The sequence below is a fragment of the Melospiza melodia genome, chromosome 16 (genome assembly GCF_035770615.1).
Source record: "Melospiza melodia melodia isolate bMelMel2 chromosome 16, bMelMel2.pri, whole genome shotgun sequence".
Taxonomy (NCBI): domain Eukaryota; kingdom Metazoa; phylum Chordata; class Aves; order Passeriformes; family Passerellidae; genus Melospiza; species Melospiza melodia.
Genome location: NC_086209.1, coordinates 1,418,824 through 1,434,715, shown reverse-complemented (window position 1 = coordinate 1,434,715; position 15,892 = coordinate 1,418,824). Strand labels below are relative to the sequence as shown.

The window sequence follows — 15,892 nt, the reverse complement described above, 5'->3', positions numbered from 1 at the left end:
GGGCCGCGCCGCCCCCGGCGCCCGCACGGGCCTCGGAGACCGGCGGCCTCGCAGCGCCCTGGCGCGGCCCCGCCGTGCGGGCACCGGCTGCCCGGCCCGGCCCGGCCCTGCCCGGCCACGCCGCCCCGGGCTGTGTCGGGCCCCGCGCAGCACCGCCCCGTGCCCGCTCCTCTCCCGCGGCCCCTCGCCCCGGCCCCGCCGCCCCCCTCCGCGCGGCCCCGCGTACCGGCAGCCGGGGGGGCCGCGGGGGTCCCCGCTCGGCACGACCCTGAGGGGAGGGCGGGACCCGCCCCCCCCGGGCCGCGGCGCGGGGGCTGCACGGGGACGGGCAGGAGCGCCCGGTCCCGGGGCACGGGCAGCGATGCCGCCACGGCGTCCCCCGTCCCCGTGCGGTGGCACCGCGCTCCGGCATGGAGCGGCCCCGGGGGCGGGCAGGGGCCGGGGGCTCCCGGGGTCGGGCCCCGCAGGGCTGCGTGGGGGGCTCGGAACGGGGCCGTGCTGCGGTGACCGCGGCCGCGATCCCGCGTGGGCGCTGGCGTGGGGGCCGGAGGATGTCACCGTGCTGCTGGGACCCCTGTGGGCTCCGCTGCTGATCTCCGTGGGCTCCGTGCTGCCCTCGCCCATGCAGGACCCGTTTGCTCCGCCGGTTTGGTCCATCCGATGGCGAAGTCTCTCAGTTCAGCGTTGCCACGGCCTGGGCCTCCAGGAGGTGGGCATGGGCTCCAGGGTGTGGCACCCCCAGATGGCACATCTGGGTTGGCAGCCACACCCTGGTGTCACCTGCCGGGGGAGTCCTCTGCAGCCTCAGCCCCAAACCTTTTCAGTGCCTAAGGAGAGGAAAAAACAGCTTACACAGAGATTGAACTCTGTTTTTTGCAGAAAAGGCCACAGCATCCTGGGGCAGGAGACGGCTTCTCCCCCTTTTGTGGCTGTGGCGGCTTGGAGAGCAGTTTGAGGCAGGGGTCTGTGGGCAGAAGAGTGCTGAGCTTGTGGGGCATGAGATTCGGGAAGCGCAGACAGCACTGAGAGGGGTGGCAGGGTGAAACACGGGGCTGCCAGAACCGTGGGAAGGCAGAGAGCCAGGGCTTCACGGAGGAAGGCCATGAGGGAGGAAGCTCTTCCTGCAGAGGGGAATCACTCCACTTCTCCACATTATGTTGAACCTTTTCCCACTGTTGCCTCCAGCTAGACTGTGGGTAAAAGAGGTGCTCCAAGAGGCATTTCAGGCTGGGTGATGGTCAGAAAGAAGGGCTGGCACAGCCTGAGACAGGCACATGACCCCAGGTTCATAAAGACCTGCCTTATTTGCATCCTGGTGCAATTAAAAAGAGACAGTTTGAGTAACAGCCTCATCCTGCAGCTGCCTCACCCCATCCCTGCAGGAATCGCACCCCGAGTTGCACGGTGCTGACTGGGAGAGCTCTGCATCCCACCGTCACATCCGCCAGCATGCCACTGCTCCTGCCCCATTTAATTAGAACCTTTAAATTCTTCAGGATGGGATAATTTGCACCAAAGGACTTTAAAAGGTGGTGGTGAAAAATTCTGTGGCTCTCATGTTCCAGGGAAATGGAAAAGTCTGGGGAATGAGGGGCATTCTCCATTAGGGAGTGGAGCTAATCAGGCACCAGTCATGGACTAACTTGAAGAAAAGCCAATGGGAATGATCTGTCGCAGCGAAAATAAGATAAAGAGCCCTCACTGGTAATTCCTCAAGGGCCTCGTGCTGCAGGGGGAGCTGGGGGCTCCTTTATCTCCCCTCCATCCTGGGGACACATCCCCCAGGACCCCCCAGCTGTGGGCAGCCCCAGCTGCTGCCTCACCTCAGCATTTCCTGCACAGCACCTTCCTGGCAGCAGGACTCGTGCCGAGCTGCACAGGTCCAAGGGCACCCGTGAGCCCTGAGCGCTCAGGGCAGCCCCTGACATGTGTGTGTGTGTCCCCTGGGCCACCAGGGCCTGAGCGCTCAGCTCTGACCTGGCCTGCAGTGCTGTTGCTGCTGCTTTTGTCATTACTGCTCCATTTTGTGTCCTTTTATTTTATTTATTTCTCCTCTCCCCACCGTTTTTGGGACAGACTCCACACCATTGCCCCCTCCCTGAGCAGAGGAGGCTAACACAACCATCTGGGCATGGCACACTCTGCTCCTGCCAGGCTGCTGTGGGGGGACCCTGACCCTGCTGGGAATCACATTAGTGCCAGCCATGGTTGAGCAGCCAGGCTGGCAGGCGTCTCTGGCAGGGTGGTGGCAGCTGGTGGCAGCAAAGGTGGCTTGTAGTTCCTGACACCAGAAGAAGAGGAATGAGGTGATGCCCCATGTGCTCCATGTCACTTCCATGTCCAGGGCTGGTTCTTCCCTGGACACTTCAGCTTCCACTGGGAAGGGGGGGCTGTGACTGCAGAGCCAGGGGATGGATGTCCCATTGGGAGGAACAGCATGTCCATTTCTATGGGGTCTGGAGATTTCTCATGGAGTTTCTTGGGGCTTTTCTGAAGAAGGAACCTCCGTGCTGTACCCTCTGAGGTGGGCAGAGCTCACCTGGGTTTGGCTGGTGCAGTGACACTGTGGCGAGGTGTCACCTCTACCTGCAGCCCTGGTCCTCCCGCATTCCAGGGGCTGTCCCACTCCAACAACAAGCACTGGCAGCATGGGTGGCAGTGCAGATAGAAGGTGACAGTGTCAGAGTGGCTGCCTTGTCCTTCCAGCTGGCAGTCGGGGACAGGGGATGGTGGGCAGGGAGGCCAAGGGCTGGGGTCACACTCCAGGCCAGGCTGCTGCCTGTGTGCAGCCCCTCTTCCCCCCGCTGCCCCGGGGACACGGCGCTCCCGAGGGACAGGGGACAGAGTCCCACCTCCTGCGTGAGAAACTGGATCTGTTATGAGCTCAGAGGCTGACATTCTGAACCCAGCTGCTGGGGCCAAAACAAGGCTGCTCCTGCCTTGGGAAGGGAATTTCATGGATTGAGATTTTGGGTGGCTTCCTCTTGGACCATCCAAGGGAGTTTGGGATTGGCCTCTTCCTCCTGATCCGCTCCAGGCCTCGGTGCTGGCTGAAATGTGTATTGCCCATGGTGAGCAGCACAGACAGGAGTCAGCAGGCACACGCTGTCTCTGCTGCCCTCCTCCTCCTCCTCCACATCCCAGGAGAAGCACTGGGCTGGGAGAGCACCGCTGACGGGTGAGAATGTGGGATCACCAGGATAAGGCAGGGAGGAACCATGTTGTGCCTGGGAGCCAAGGGAATAGCTGGCAGCCAAGGCAAGGCCAAAGTGATGGAGGGGAAGAGAATACAGTGGGTGAACAGAGTTTGGGGTGCCAGGGGAGCCCCAGAAATCAGGTGAGGAGCCCTGCAGAGCTGGCAGGGGTGAGAGGGGTGACTACACAGAGCCCTGGCCCCGCTCCAGCCCTTTTCAATGCAGCACGAGGCTCTGGAGAGTAGCTGGCTGTGGGCAGAATAGGGCCTGCCCCTGCTCCCAGGCTGCCATTCCAGATTCCAGCTCCTTTGGTGTCTGTCCCCCAGCCCTGAGCTTCTCAGGTCCGCCTGGGGGGGCTCCTAATTATAACAGCAGACAAAGAGCTGGGCTCTGACCAAAGTGCTGCATCTGACAGCCTGTGCCTGGGGATGCTGGAAGTGCTGCTGGCAGTCCTGGCAGTGGCCAGGCTGTGTGGGGGCTCAAGGCCCTCCAGGGGTTGGAGGCTGGAATGGCTAGCAGTGCCCAGCCTCAGGCATCATCCCCAGGCTCCTGGCTGCTGCTGCTCTGCCAGCTGAGAAGCCCCCATGGAGGCTCCAGATGGCCTTGGCTTGGGCAGGACAAGGGTGGCCAAGGAAGGTGCAGTTGGGAGCAGAGGTGGAGCAGGAGCATGGAGGGGGCTGAGGCAAGGAAGGACACGGGGGCTGAGCCAGCCCCACATCTCCCACAGGCACAGAGTGGGCAGGAGTGTGTCCCAGTGTGTCCCAGGGTGTCCCAGCATGTCCCAGCGTGTGCCCCAGGGGCATTCCCGTGCTTCTCCTCCATCTCTGCAGCAGGAGCTTGGGCTTTGCCAGAGCTCTGCCGTGTGCAGAACGGAAGGTGCCACCTCTGCGGCAGCTGTGCTCAAACGAAGCTGCTATTATAGCACTGGCCAGGGCACACGTACACACAGCTGCCTGCCAGGAGGACATCTGCCTCTGCTCACCCTTCCACTTGGCCTCAGTCCTGCCCTTTGAGGCCCTTCACGTTCCCCCCGGGAAGTTTTTGGTGCGCTGGCTGTGCTGGAACTCAACCAGGTGTCCCCCAGCTCTGGGATGCTGCTGGTTCGGGTCTGGGTACCTCATCCCCTGGTGCAGGATGCAGCACGGTGCCAGCTTCCCACCTGGTGCCACTGATATCCCACCCTGACGAGTCATTGTGGGAGCTGCGGGGTGGCAGCTGGGACAAAGTCATCGGGGGACACGGGGATTTCCCCTTTTCGTCTCCAGGCAGCTGGGGACAGGCAGGGACCTGCCATCTCTTGGAGACCCTGACAGAATGTGACAATGCAGCCCGAGTGAGTGGGTTCCCGCTCTGGAGGGTGACAAGGCTGGCGACAGCTCCCCCAGGACGTTCACAGCTGCAGGTATTGGTGTCCCAGCGCTGTCACAGAACTGGTGTGAGGAGCGGTGATAACACCACAGGCACCCCCGAGCCACGGAGGGCCCGGGCCGCCCACGTCCCCGGGAATGGCCCCGCTGCGGGGCGAGGGTCCCGACTACAGCATGTCGGCAGAATCTCCGGCTCAGGTTGTGCCGTGCTGGATACGGCATCTCCATGGAAACCCCCGGCTCGGGCGGTGCGGGCTTGGGAGATGCCATCTCCACGGAAACCGCTGCGGCGCCCGGATGCGGCCGGGATGCGCCGGGCACCGGGTACCGCGGCGGGAGGAGCGGGGTTAGCGCGGCCCTGCTGCGGGGCGATGGAGGCTGGGAGACTCGGGGAGCAGGGACCTCTCCTGTACACGGGACGTGTTGGGGAGAGCATTTCTGAGCCTGACGTTCCAACCCCAGACTTGCCTCCCCTGTCCTGTTTGTCCCGCACTATGCCAGGCTGAGCCTCTCGCCTCTGTCCGGTCGGGAGGCGGTGCTCAGACCCTCTCGCACCCGGGCAGTGGAGCTCGGGCCCATGCTGGGGGGTACCATTTCCAGCCCCTGGGGGCTGGAGGTGTTCAGGGACGTGGGCATTCCCTGATCCCAATGGGCAAAGGTACAGGACCCCAGGGATCCAGCCCAGGGATCCAGGGGGGCTCCCTGACGGCCTCGGTGCTCGCATTCACATCCTGAGCTTGGGAAGCCAGAGGGACAAGATTTCAGCTGCAGAAACAGCCCAGACGAAATATTTTACAGGTTATTTATAGCCTGCATTTAAAAAAGATAACAAAAAAGAAACAAAAAACCCCCAACCCCCCAAAAAAACAGCTACCAAAAGCCTTTTGTTTGTTGATTTTAAATCTGCCTTTTACTCCATCCCGCTCCCTCTGGCCTCCCGGGACGCGGGGTGCGGGAGCCCGGCTGCAGCGGCAGCTCCCGGCGCTGGAGCGGCCCTTGCTCTCGGGTGGGTCCCTGCCCCGGGGACCTCGCGGTGGCCGTGCCCGTCCCCAGCCCCGCGGCAGCGCCGCCGGCCCTGCCCGCTGCCCGTGTGCCCGCCAGGCCGGGCGGCCCCGGGCCCGGATTAGCCCCCGCTCCCCGCTGGCACCGGGAGCAGCTCGGCCGCCCTTGCCGCTGCTCCGTAAGCCCGGCTTTGACGTAGCCCGGAAAGTAGGCCAGTAAGAGCAACCGCAGCTCGCGGCTCTCGGGGGACGCGGCGCTCGGGCTGCCGAGGGAGGGCTGCGTGCTCGCACCGCGGCTCCGGGGCTCCCGGGGCCCACGCGGTGGCCGCCGACAACGGGGCTTTGTCCAGGCTCCCCTCCGCTCGCACCCTGTGCGGCAGCCCGCGGCCGGCCCTGCTGTCACGGCGAGAGCGACGATCAGGCAGGGGAAGTCCCCGCAGGGAGCCACCCCAGCCCGCAGCCGTGCCAGGCTCCCCGGCCCCTTTCTGTGCCCTTGCAAAGGGCTCTCGCCCCCTTCCCTGCCGACCTGGGAGGCTGCAAGCGGGCATCCCTGGCATCCCCCTTTCCTGCGGCAGACCTGGCATGGGTTATTAAGTGAAAAACCCCAAGCCGCTGTGCCCAGTAAAACCATTTCTGCAGAGAAGTCAGAGGGCCAAGTGTTGCCTCGATGTGGGGGCTCCAGAGAAGCCTGCGCTGTAGCAGGAGCCTGGAGGGGCGGGGATGACAGCACCAGCGGTCACCCTGCACCAGGGTCCCTCCTGTGCTATCCAGGAGCTCATGCTGATGCTGTCCCCGTTTATTTTTGAAGCATCTCTGGATACTGGAAGCTCCAGTTCAAGCCAGTCCAGTCCAGTGCTGCCGTTCCTCACAGGATGAGGCAGCTCCAGATGTGTGGCTACAGCTGTTCCCTCCCACGCCGAGCATCACCCCCACTGAGGCTGCCAGACCCACCAGCTCTGTGTGACGCGGGGATCCATTCAGGGATCTGCACCTCAGCAGGTCTTGTCGCTGCTCCAGGTGATCCAGCTTGTGACAACTGCAGCCCTGCTTGCTCCAGGTCTGAGCTGGTGTTGCACCTGCTGGCCTCGGTCCTCTGCAGGACCTGAGCACTGCCCTGGTGCCGCCATCTCCCCGGGCCTGGAGGGAGCGTCGCATCGGATCTGGGGAGGTCCCAGTTCAGGCTGGGGCAGGGCCAGACCTTGGGGGCAGTGCTCCCCTTTTCAGGGACTCAGGTGACACCACGCACGGCAGCAGCACCCCTTGCCGTGGGGTGGGCCAGATTCGGGGGCTGAAGGCAGGTGGGGGGTTCCCCCTCCCTGCAGGGAGGCGAACAGCAGGACAGCACCCCGCAGGTCCTGCTGAGCCCGAACCAGCTCTGCTGTAACAGGACCCCCAGACCCTGAACATCCCGGGGCTGGAGCCGAGGAGGCGGGCTGGGCGCTGGAACAGCCCATCGTGTCTAGCCAAACACTGTCCGGGCTGGGGAGGAGGAAGGCAGAGCCATTGGCCAGGGCAGGCGAGGGAGGGCCCCTGCAAGAGGGACAGGGACAGCGGTGCCGCAGAATCTCCTGTCCCGGGGGGCTGGGGGCGGCTCTGGGGGACTGCAGGCCGGTGGAGGCGCTGGCAGGGGACGCTGCCTCCCCCTCTTCAGCACGCTTCACCTTTTATTACAACAAACACGACACCCCCCGGCCTTCGCGACACCTCCGAGGCAAAGGTTTCCCATGGCAGAGGGACGCAGGCTCTGCTGGGGCCACCAGCCTCGCCAGGGGCTCTCGGCGTCACGGCACGAAAATGCTCTGCGCTCCCTTTCCTTTTTTCTCCCCCCGCCAAGCAACACAAGCGTGGCCCCATCACGGGCCAGCGCCCTCTGCCTCCCGGGCCCCGGGTGCTGCAGGGGCCAGAGGCACTCGGGATGGCTCCCCGGCAAAGCTGCCACACCTGCCCCACGTCAGCTCCCAGTGCCCTCCCAGACTAGCAAGGGCCCTGCGGGAGTCTCGGGTACCCGCAGCCAGCACGGAGGGTGCCCGCGCCCCGACCCCACAGCACGATCCTGGTTCCTGCTGTGACCCAGCTGCAGAGAAGGGCGGCCCTGGGTTCAGGCCGTGCCCGGGCCGGGCTGCAGTGCCAAGGTGGGAGGAGGCGTCCTTGGCACCAGGGACGTTTCCTGGGATCGGCAGCAGCTCCAGCTCCTGCGCTGGGGCCGGGAAGCGTTTCTCCAACTGGTGCTGAGCACAGGCCACGTTGTAAGTCGGGGGAGAGGCCTGGAGGGGTCCCTGCCCAGTCCGTAACGCTCTAGCACATCCCTCACGTGTGCTGAATGCACCGACCACCCCGAGAGGCACCTCACTGTCACACTGAGGGCTTGGAGATGGGCAGCAGGAGGGGGGGCTGCCCGTGGACAGAGCCAGCCCCCAGCACGTGCAGAGCAGCAGAAGCTCCTGTCAGAGCCATTGCCAGGTGATCAGCTTTATTAGGGCTGAGCAGGTACTTTGGGAGTGCAGGTGGGATCTGAGAAACACTCCTGAGGCCAGGCTCAGCATGACAAGGTGGGGAGAAAGCCCCTTTGGCCAAGATTTAAAGATCTATATAGGTACAAAAATGGGGATATAAAAGACAAAGGACAGGATGTTGGCAGCTATTCCAGTCCCTCACCATGCTCCTAGATGTGCCCCACTATGAGCTCCTGACCAAGCTCTCACCCTCAACTCAGCCAAAGCACCTGACCCTGCATGGACCCCACGGAGAGAATGGAGGGCCCAACCTAGCCCTGGACATTGCCAAGGCATCCATGCAGACAGTACAGGAAGGGCAGCCCTGGGTTTTATTGCAGAGAAAGAGGTAGAAGAAGGAACTGGACAGAACCAGGAGCTGCTGCTGCTGCTCCTGGTTCCTCCGCTCACTCCAGTTTGAGCCTCCAGGCTGCAGACACAGAGCTACCGTGCTCTGCTGCGCTGGGGCTGTGCCTTCTCCCCAGGTACAGCCTTCCCCTTGGACACAGCCTTCCCCTTGGACACAGCCTTCCCCTTGGACACACCCTTCCCTCTGGACACAGCCTTCTCCCCAGGCACAGCCTTCCCCCTGGACACAGCCTTCCCCCTGGACACAGCCTTCTTCCCGGGCCCAGCCTTCCTCCTGGGCATGGGCTCCCCCTCAGGCCTGGCCTCGCTGCCAGGGGCCGTGTCGGGGACGTCCTCGGCCGAGATGGGCTGGATGATGTGGCCGGTGCGGGTGATGACTCGAGGGGCTGTCAGCTTCTGGAAGGCTCGCTGAGTGTTCCACGTGGGGCCCACGGGCGTCCGCATGCTCTGCTCAAACTGCTGGTGCCGCTCGAAGGGGAAGGGCAGCTCGCTGACCTGTGGGGACACCACAGGGGTTATGGCCCTGAGCCACCCAGCCCAGCTTTTCCAGCCCATGCTGCTCCCAATGCTCACTGCTTCCCCCTTGTCCAGGACCCACTCACACTCTGCTTCCCCTTCCGCTGCCAGCAGAGCCCAAGAGGGCTGGAACAACCACCGCCACCAGGGGAGCAGCCCTGTACATCCCTCCTCCTTCAGTTCTGAGCTGTTTAAGCTGGAGGCTAAGCTTGGGGCAGGGATTACAGGCAGGGATTGTGAACGTTTTGGGAAGGGATCACAGGAACGCCCCGGGCTTGCCCAGGTGCTGGAGCTCTCATGGAGACCAGGCGCGCCCCACCTGATGCGCTGCCGCGTGGATGTTGCGCTTCTCGCTCATGATGACGTGGGGCAGGTGCTGGTCCTTCCGCGGAGGCGCCGGCGGCGGCTTGATCAGGAACCTGCGGGCAAGGCAGGGGTCAGGGCTGGCACGGGGCTGGGCGCAACCCTGAGCTCTCCCCCACTCACTCACCTCTTGACCTTCCTGGCGCTGGGTTTCAGGCCTGTGCCGCCCCACTCGCCCCAGCCCGGCAGCACCAGGTTCACCGGCTGCGGCTTCCCCGCCTCCTCCGCCTTGCGCTTCTCCCGGCGGAAATCAGCGACCACATCATCCCCAGCAAAGGCCTCCGTGATCATCCCGCGCTGCTCGATGCCGCCCTCCTGCACGAGGACAAGACTCAGTGGCTTTAACAGTTCCTGGGGGAATTCGGAGAGACTGGGACAAATTGGAAAGCACTGGGAGAGGGTTTGTGCGTACTGGGGAGAGTGGGAAGGGGGTGCAAGTTACTGGGCATTACTGGGGGGCGTTTGGGGTGTACTATAAGGGGGTTTAGGAGTACTGGGAGTTACTAGTTTGGGTCTTCTAATTACTGGGAGGATGTTTAGAGTAACTGGTTTGGGGTTACTGGGAGTTACTGAAAGGAGGTTTGGGTTACTGGAAGGGAGCTCAGGGTTACCAGGAGAGGGTTTGAGGTTACTAGGACTTAAAGGTTTGGGCATTGCTGGATGGGTGTTTTGGGTGCTGGGGAGCACGGGGAGGCACGTCCCACTCACCTCCTCCTCCAGGACTACAGGCAGGCTGGGGCAGTCCATCTCCTGGGGCTTCCCATCCAGCACAGCCTCCAAGCTGATCATCTTCCTCTTGGCTGGTGCTTTCTTGGTATGTCTGTCCCCAGCTCTGCCTTTCTCCTGCTGCTGTGCTCGCTTCCCTGCTCTCAGGGTTACCAGCTTCTCCGGCTCTTCCACAAGCTCGTCCTTAGCCAGACTCTCCACATCCTCCATGGTCTGCACGCGGCGCAGCTGCTCCGAGAGCAGGAGCTGTTCCTGGGGCTGAGGGGGAGGCTCTGGCCCTGTGCCCACCAGCTCCTCAGCACAGACTGGGGGGACTGGGCTGTCCCCCAGCTCCTCAGCACAGACGGGGGGGACTGGGCTGTCCCCCAGCTCCTCAGCACAGACTGGGGGGACTGCGCTGTCCCCCAGCTCCTCAGCACAGACTGGGGGGACTGGGCTGTCCCTGGGCTGCTCAGCACCAATCTCAGTCTCATCAGCACCTACATGTTGAGGGTAGAAATGGTCACTCCACAGGGCAGAGAGTAAGGACAGATGTGTGAAATCAGCCAAAAACCGTCCCCAGATTCCCCTCCCTTTGTCCAGCTCCCAGCACTCCCAGCCCACCCAGCTCTGGGCCTTGAGCTCCTCACCATGGTCTCTGCCCTGCCCCTTGGGGCTCCCTGCCCGCTCCCGTCGCTTCTGCTCGAAGTCTTGCAGCAGAGCTTCTTCTTCTGACAGCTCCTCTTCCTCCTCCTGCATCTCGTCCTTGCTCTCCACAGCACCAGGCACTCTGTCATCTCTTGGACCCTCCTGTGCCTCAGGCTCTGGGGCCAGGCCACTGGGCTTGCCCAGCATCCAGGGATTAGCCCCACTGGGCATGGGCAAGGCCGTGGTGTCCGTGTCCTCCTCGGGCACCTCACACAGCTCCTCCTCGGGGGGCTCCACCCGCACCTTCTGCATCAGCTCCTTGTTCCTGGCCAGCTGCTCCTGCATGGCCTTGCGGGCCTGGGAGGCACCGAGAGGCTCTAACATAGGACACAGAAAACATTCCCAACCTTCCCTGCCCACCTCAGCCTACCCCCCTTCCCCAAGCAATGCTGAACACCCTCTCATGGCATTCCAATATATAAATGGGATTATAAGAGATAGAGAGACTTTATACCGCGGCTTGGAGGGACAGGACAAGGGGGAATGGCAGCACACTGACAGAAGGCAGGGATAGACAGGATATTGGGAAGAAATTCTTTCCTGTGAGGGTGGGGAAGCCCAGGTAGAGATTGCTCAGAGAAGGTGTGGCTGCCCCATACCCAGAAATGTTCAAGACCAGGTTGCCCAGGGGGTGGAACTGGATGGGCTTTAAGGTCCTTTCTCACCAAACCTTTCTGTGGTTCCACCTTACCTCGAGGTCATACTTGGCCATAATGGCCCTGGATCGGGCCCATTTTCCCTTGTTCTGGTGCTTAAGGCTCATCCGCTCCTGGGGGAAGAGAAGCATCACACAGAGCTCCCCCAGGAGCAGGGCCCTCCTGAGGGGTGAGGCAGAGGTGCCAATGCAGCACCTGCATCCTGAGCTGCTCCAGCTCCTCCAGCCGTGCCAAGGCGGCCGCAGGGTCCGATTTGTGCAGCTGCTCAAACTCCTTCAGGGCCTGGCGCCTCCGGCTCTTCTTGAGCACGCGGTGGTACCTGCAGCACAGGGAGGCTCAGAGCCGGGCAGGACACGGGTGAGGTAGGGCTGCCCTGCCCTCCCAGCGTGCCCAGCCCAGCTCAGAGCCAGGCAGGGCCGCCCTGCCCTCCCAGCGTGCCCAGCCCAGCTCAGAGCCAGGCAGGGCCGCCCTGCCCTCCCAGCGTGCCCAGCTCAGAGCCAGGCAGGGCTGCCCTGCTCTCCCAGCGTGCCCAGCCCAGCTCAGAGCCAGGCAGGGCCGCCCTGCCCTCCCAGCGTGCCCAGCCCAGCTCAGAGCCAGGCAGGGCTGCCCTGCCCTCCCAGCGTGCCCAGCCCAGCTCAGAGCCAGGCAGGGCCGCCCTGCCCTCCCAGCGTGCCCAGCCCAGCTCAGGCACAGCCTCACTTCTTGCTCTTGATCCGCTTTGCTCGCCGAGCCTTGGCCTCGTAGTAGGACTGCACTGCCCGGGCCTTCTGCAGCTCTGCCCGCCGGCGCCGGGCCTGCCAGGGGCATGGGGTGAGGGATGGGGAGCACAGGGTGAGGCATGGGGCCAAGGAAGAGCTCCCCAGAGCCAGGCCCCAACGGGGTGAAGCCTCACCTCCTCCAAGCTCATGGCCTGCACTGAGGCCATCTCCTCAGGTGTCAGCAGCGGGTCTGTGATGGGCTGCTGTGTCTTGTGGAGCAACCCAAAGATCTCCTGCTCCAGCGGAGTTCGGGCCTGTTGGGACATGGCAAGAGGATGAGGAGAACTGCAAGGGCCAGTGCTCCCCTGGATGTCCCCATCCATTCTCACTGCCCCCAAGCTGGTCTGTGGAAGGCCCAGAGAAGTGTCCCCCTGCCTTGGGGGACTGAGTGGTCACAGCCCCACTCGCAGGTCCCACACCACAGCCCTGGGGCACTGTCCCAGCCACATGGCCAGGTGAGAGCAGGCAGAATTCCTCCCACATTAGAAAAATGGCCTCCTAGCAGCCAGGCAGTGCTGACCAGGAGGCACCACACAAGAAGCAAGGAGCAGGAGTTCCAGGCCACACAATGCCATGTCCCTGCAAAACAGAAAGGGACTTTTGGGCAGATCAGTGTGAGTGACAGGTTTGTTGGGAGTTCAGCAGGGGCTGCCCCTCCCTCACCTGGGCATCTGACAACTCCCAGGGATAGCAGTGGATTCCTGCCAGCAGCAAAACCCAACAGGAACTTGCATTCAAACCCAAACACATCCCTCTTTTGTAAGGAGTGTTTCCAGACATGCAGGATTTGGCAAACCAATCCCTCAGTCTCAGCACTTGTGGCCAAGGTATACTTCCATGTGCCTGGCCCTGAGAGGCTACAAGGAGGAGAAAGGACAGAGCAGGCTCCAAACCCTCTCACCTGGCTTGTCCCACATGGAATTTACACACCTGTGAGACGAACACTGACTGCTCTCCCAACCTTCCCAAGCCCAGCCGGCACCTGCCCAGTGTCACCGCTGGGCTGGGCCTGCCACCACAGCCCCCGGCACAGCCAGGGGACATCGACCTGCCCCAGCTGCTCCCCCAAAGCCACCCAGGCTGTGACCCGCAGAGGGCACCTTCCACGCCGAGGTGGCTCTCTCCAGAGGGGTGACGGTGGCGATGTCCTGCCGCAGGGGGAACACCAGCTGCTCCGCGCGCCGGTTCTGCAGCACCACCTGCTGCCACTTGCCCACGTCCTTCGAGGTGGTCACGTAGGCGGCCTCCCTCACCACCTGGGGGGAGCAGGATGGGCAGAGAAAGGTGATGCCGGCATCAGGGAGGAGCACGGCGGTCCTGGGGGCTCAGCTTGGGCTCCCTTGGCTCCCTGAACTCACCCTCTTGGCCTCCTCTTTGCTCAGTGGCAGCTCCACCGCCGCCTTCCGCTTCACTCTGGCCAGCTCCTTCCTCACGCTGCTCAGCGTAGATTTGGGATGAATGGGCTGCAGCAGCTCCGACAGGACCAGCTTTTCCCCCGCACCTACGCACAGGTGTGGCACTGCCAGGTGAGAGAGCTGTCCCAGCCCTCACATCTGGGATGGTCCTCGGTAGGCAGCGCCATCCCAACTCCCCGAGCCCTGCCCAGCTCCCTGCCTCACCTTTGCAGGTGACATTGAACTCAGACACCTGCCCGCTCGCCTCCGAGCGCTCCGCCAGTTTCCGCCTGCGAGAGAGAGACAGAAAACAACCCCAAAGGTTCCTCGTATTCCCCGGCTGCTCTGGAGGGTTTGAGGCCGGTGCCGAGGGCAGGGGCGGGGAATCATCCCCCCTGCCCCCCCTTCCCGTGCAGCCTCCCGGGATGCGGCTGCTGCAGGAGCCCCCGGGCCGAAGCGCGGGGCGCCCGTACCCCCCACTCACCGCTTCCGTCCGGACAAGGCGCTGATGGCCTCCAGGAGCTGCCGGTGCCGCCGCTCGCCATCCTCCTGCCACACAGCACACGCGGTCACACACCCAGCCTGGCAGAGCGCGGGGATGGCCCCAGCGCTCGCTCCCCCGTGCTCCTCGGGGCCCCCACGGCACCGCCCGGCCGGGCCCCGGGCCCGACATCCTCGGCCCGATACCCCCGGCCAGGCCACGCCGTCCTCCGCTGCGCCCATCCCGGCCCGAAGAGCGCGCGGAGCCCCGCAGAGTGCGGCGGAGGCCGCCCGGAGAGCCCGTCGCACTCCCTCCGGCCCCGCTCACCCCCTCCTCGCTCTCGCTGCCGCTCCCCGCCGCCGCCGCCGCCGGGTCCTCCTCCGCCATGGCCCCGCACGCCGGTACTGCCGCAAAGCGCCACCGAGTGTCGCGCCGAGCCCTCGCGGCCTGCCGCAAAGCGCGCCACGATGACGTCCAGGTAGCCATGGCAGCGGGTCCGGCGGGCGGGGTGGGAGAACCGGAGGGGCCCGAGGGGGCCCGGGAGGGAGCGGGGCACGGACAGCGCCGTGCCGGCCTCGGGCGGCGCTCCGGGGGCTCCGGGACGGCTCTGGCGCTCCCGGGACGCCCCCGGCTTGCCGGGCAGCGGGAGGCGGCGGTGCCACCGCGGGCTAGAGCAGCTCTGAGGGTCTTCGCTCCGTCCGTGACCCTCGTCGGTCCCGCCGGCCCCAGGGATTGCCGGATTCGCTGTTTTCCCCTGGGACGCGCCAGTGGGCTCGGGGACGGAGCTGCCGCACCTACGGTTCCTCCCGCCCGGCCGGACCCGGCTCCTGGGAGCATTTTTGGGGTTGATGGGATCCTAAGGATCGTTGGAGCAAATACACGGAGTTCTCAGCCACGAAGCGGTGTCAGTGTCTGTCACTGCGCCCGCAGCATCCGTCCTGCTCGTCCTCTTCGTCGTTCTTCTCCTCCGTCCCGAGCTGGGCGCGCAGGGCGCTCGGGGCAGCAGGGAGAGGGATAACGAGCTGTTCCCGTCTGCTCCCGTCTCCATAGCAACAACCGCGGGAAAAGTTCTGTATTTCCCCTCGGGTTTGACGCTCCGGGCCCTGCCTTTGCTGGCAGCCACGTGCCCAGCGGGAGCGCTGTGTGCGGGATTCCAGAGGGGGCTGCCGGAGGTGGGATGCCAGGGGAGGGATGCCCCGAGGTGGGATTCCGGGATCGATGGGATGCCGGTGGCAGGATGCTGGCGATGGGATCCTGGGGGTCTCCCCGAACCCAGCCCCACGGTCTGGGTGTGGAAAACCGTGGGAAAACTACTGTGCGAAATGTGGGAATGTGCGGACGGGGTGGGAGGGGCGGGGAACCCACGGCGGGAGCATCCCGTGCGTTCCCCGCGGCGCTGGGGCTCGGAAGCCCGGTGCTTGTGGGCATCCGGTGAGAGAAAACGAAAAAGAGGAACGGAGGGCGGCGCCGGTAGTGCCCGCCGGGGGCTGCACCAGGAGGTCTGGCGGGAGACGCGGGGGTGGGCGGGTCGGGCCGGGCCGGGTCGGGGCAAGCCGAACCAAACCGGAGCGCTTTCCTTCCCCCCTTCTCTCCCCACCACCCCCCCGGGCCCGGCCCCACCTGAGCCCCCGGGCCCGGCCCCGCCCCCACCACGTGCCGCGCCCCGCCCTTGCCCCGCCCTCCCTTGTCCGCACCGGGGGCGGGGCCAACCCCGCGGAGTGGCAGCCCGTAAGGCCAATGGGCCGGCGAGAAGCGGCGGGGAGGGACGAGTTCCTGCGAAGTGACAGCGCCGGTGACCAATGGAGTGGCGAGAAGCCGCGCGGTGGGCGGATCTGCGTCGGACTGACAGCGCACGCGCCCAATGGGAAGGCGGAAAGCGGCAGGGCGG

At 64.5% G+C, this 15,892-nt stretch overlaps 1 protein-coding gene across 1 annotated transcript; it reads right to left on the bottom strand.

Annotated features, from left to right (window-relative positions):
• Positions 1 to 8,367: 8,367 nt before the first annotated feature.
• On the bottom strand, positions 8,368 to 14,490 carry UTP14A (UTP14A small subunit processome component). The gene is made up of 14 exons (XM_063170231.1): positions 14,332 to 14,490; positions 14,008 to 14,072; positions 13,749 to 13,813; positions 13,488 to 13,630; positions 13,230 to 13,385; positions 12,264 to 12,383; positions 12,071 to 12,165; positions 11,567 to 11,690; positions 11,407 to 11,484; positions 10,658 to 11,012; positions 10,011 to 10,507; positions 9,430 to 9,617; positions 9,259 to 9,358; positions 8,368 to 8,918 (listed from the first exon to the last, which is right to left on the bottom strand). Exons 1-14 carry the CDS (start codon positions 14,488 to 14,490, stop codon positions 8,499 to 8,501), a joined length of 2,565 nt encoding a protein of 854 aa, XP_063026301.1. The 3' UTR covers positions 8,368 to 8,498.
• Between the last annotated feature and the right edge of the window lie 1,402 nt (positions 14,491 to 15,892).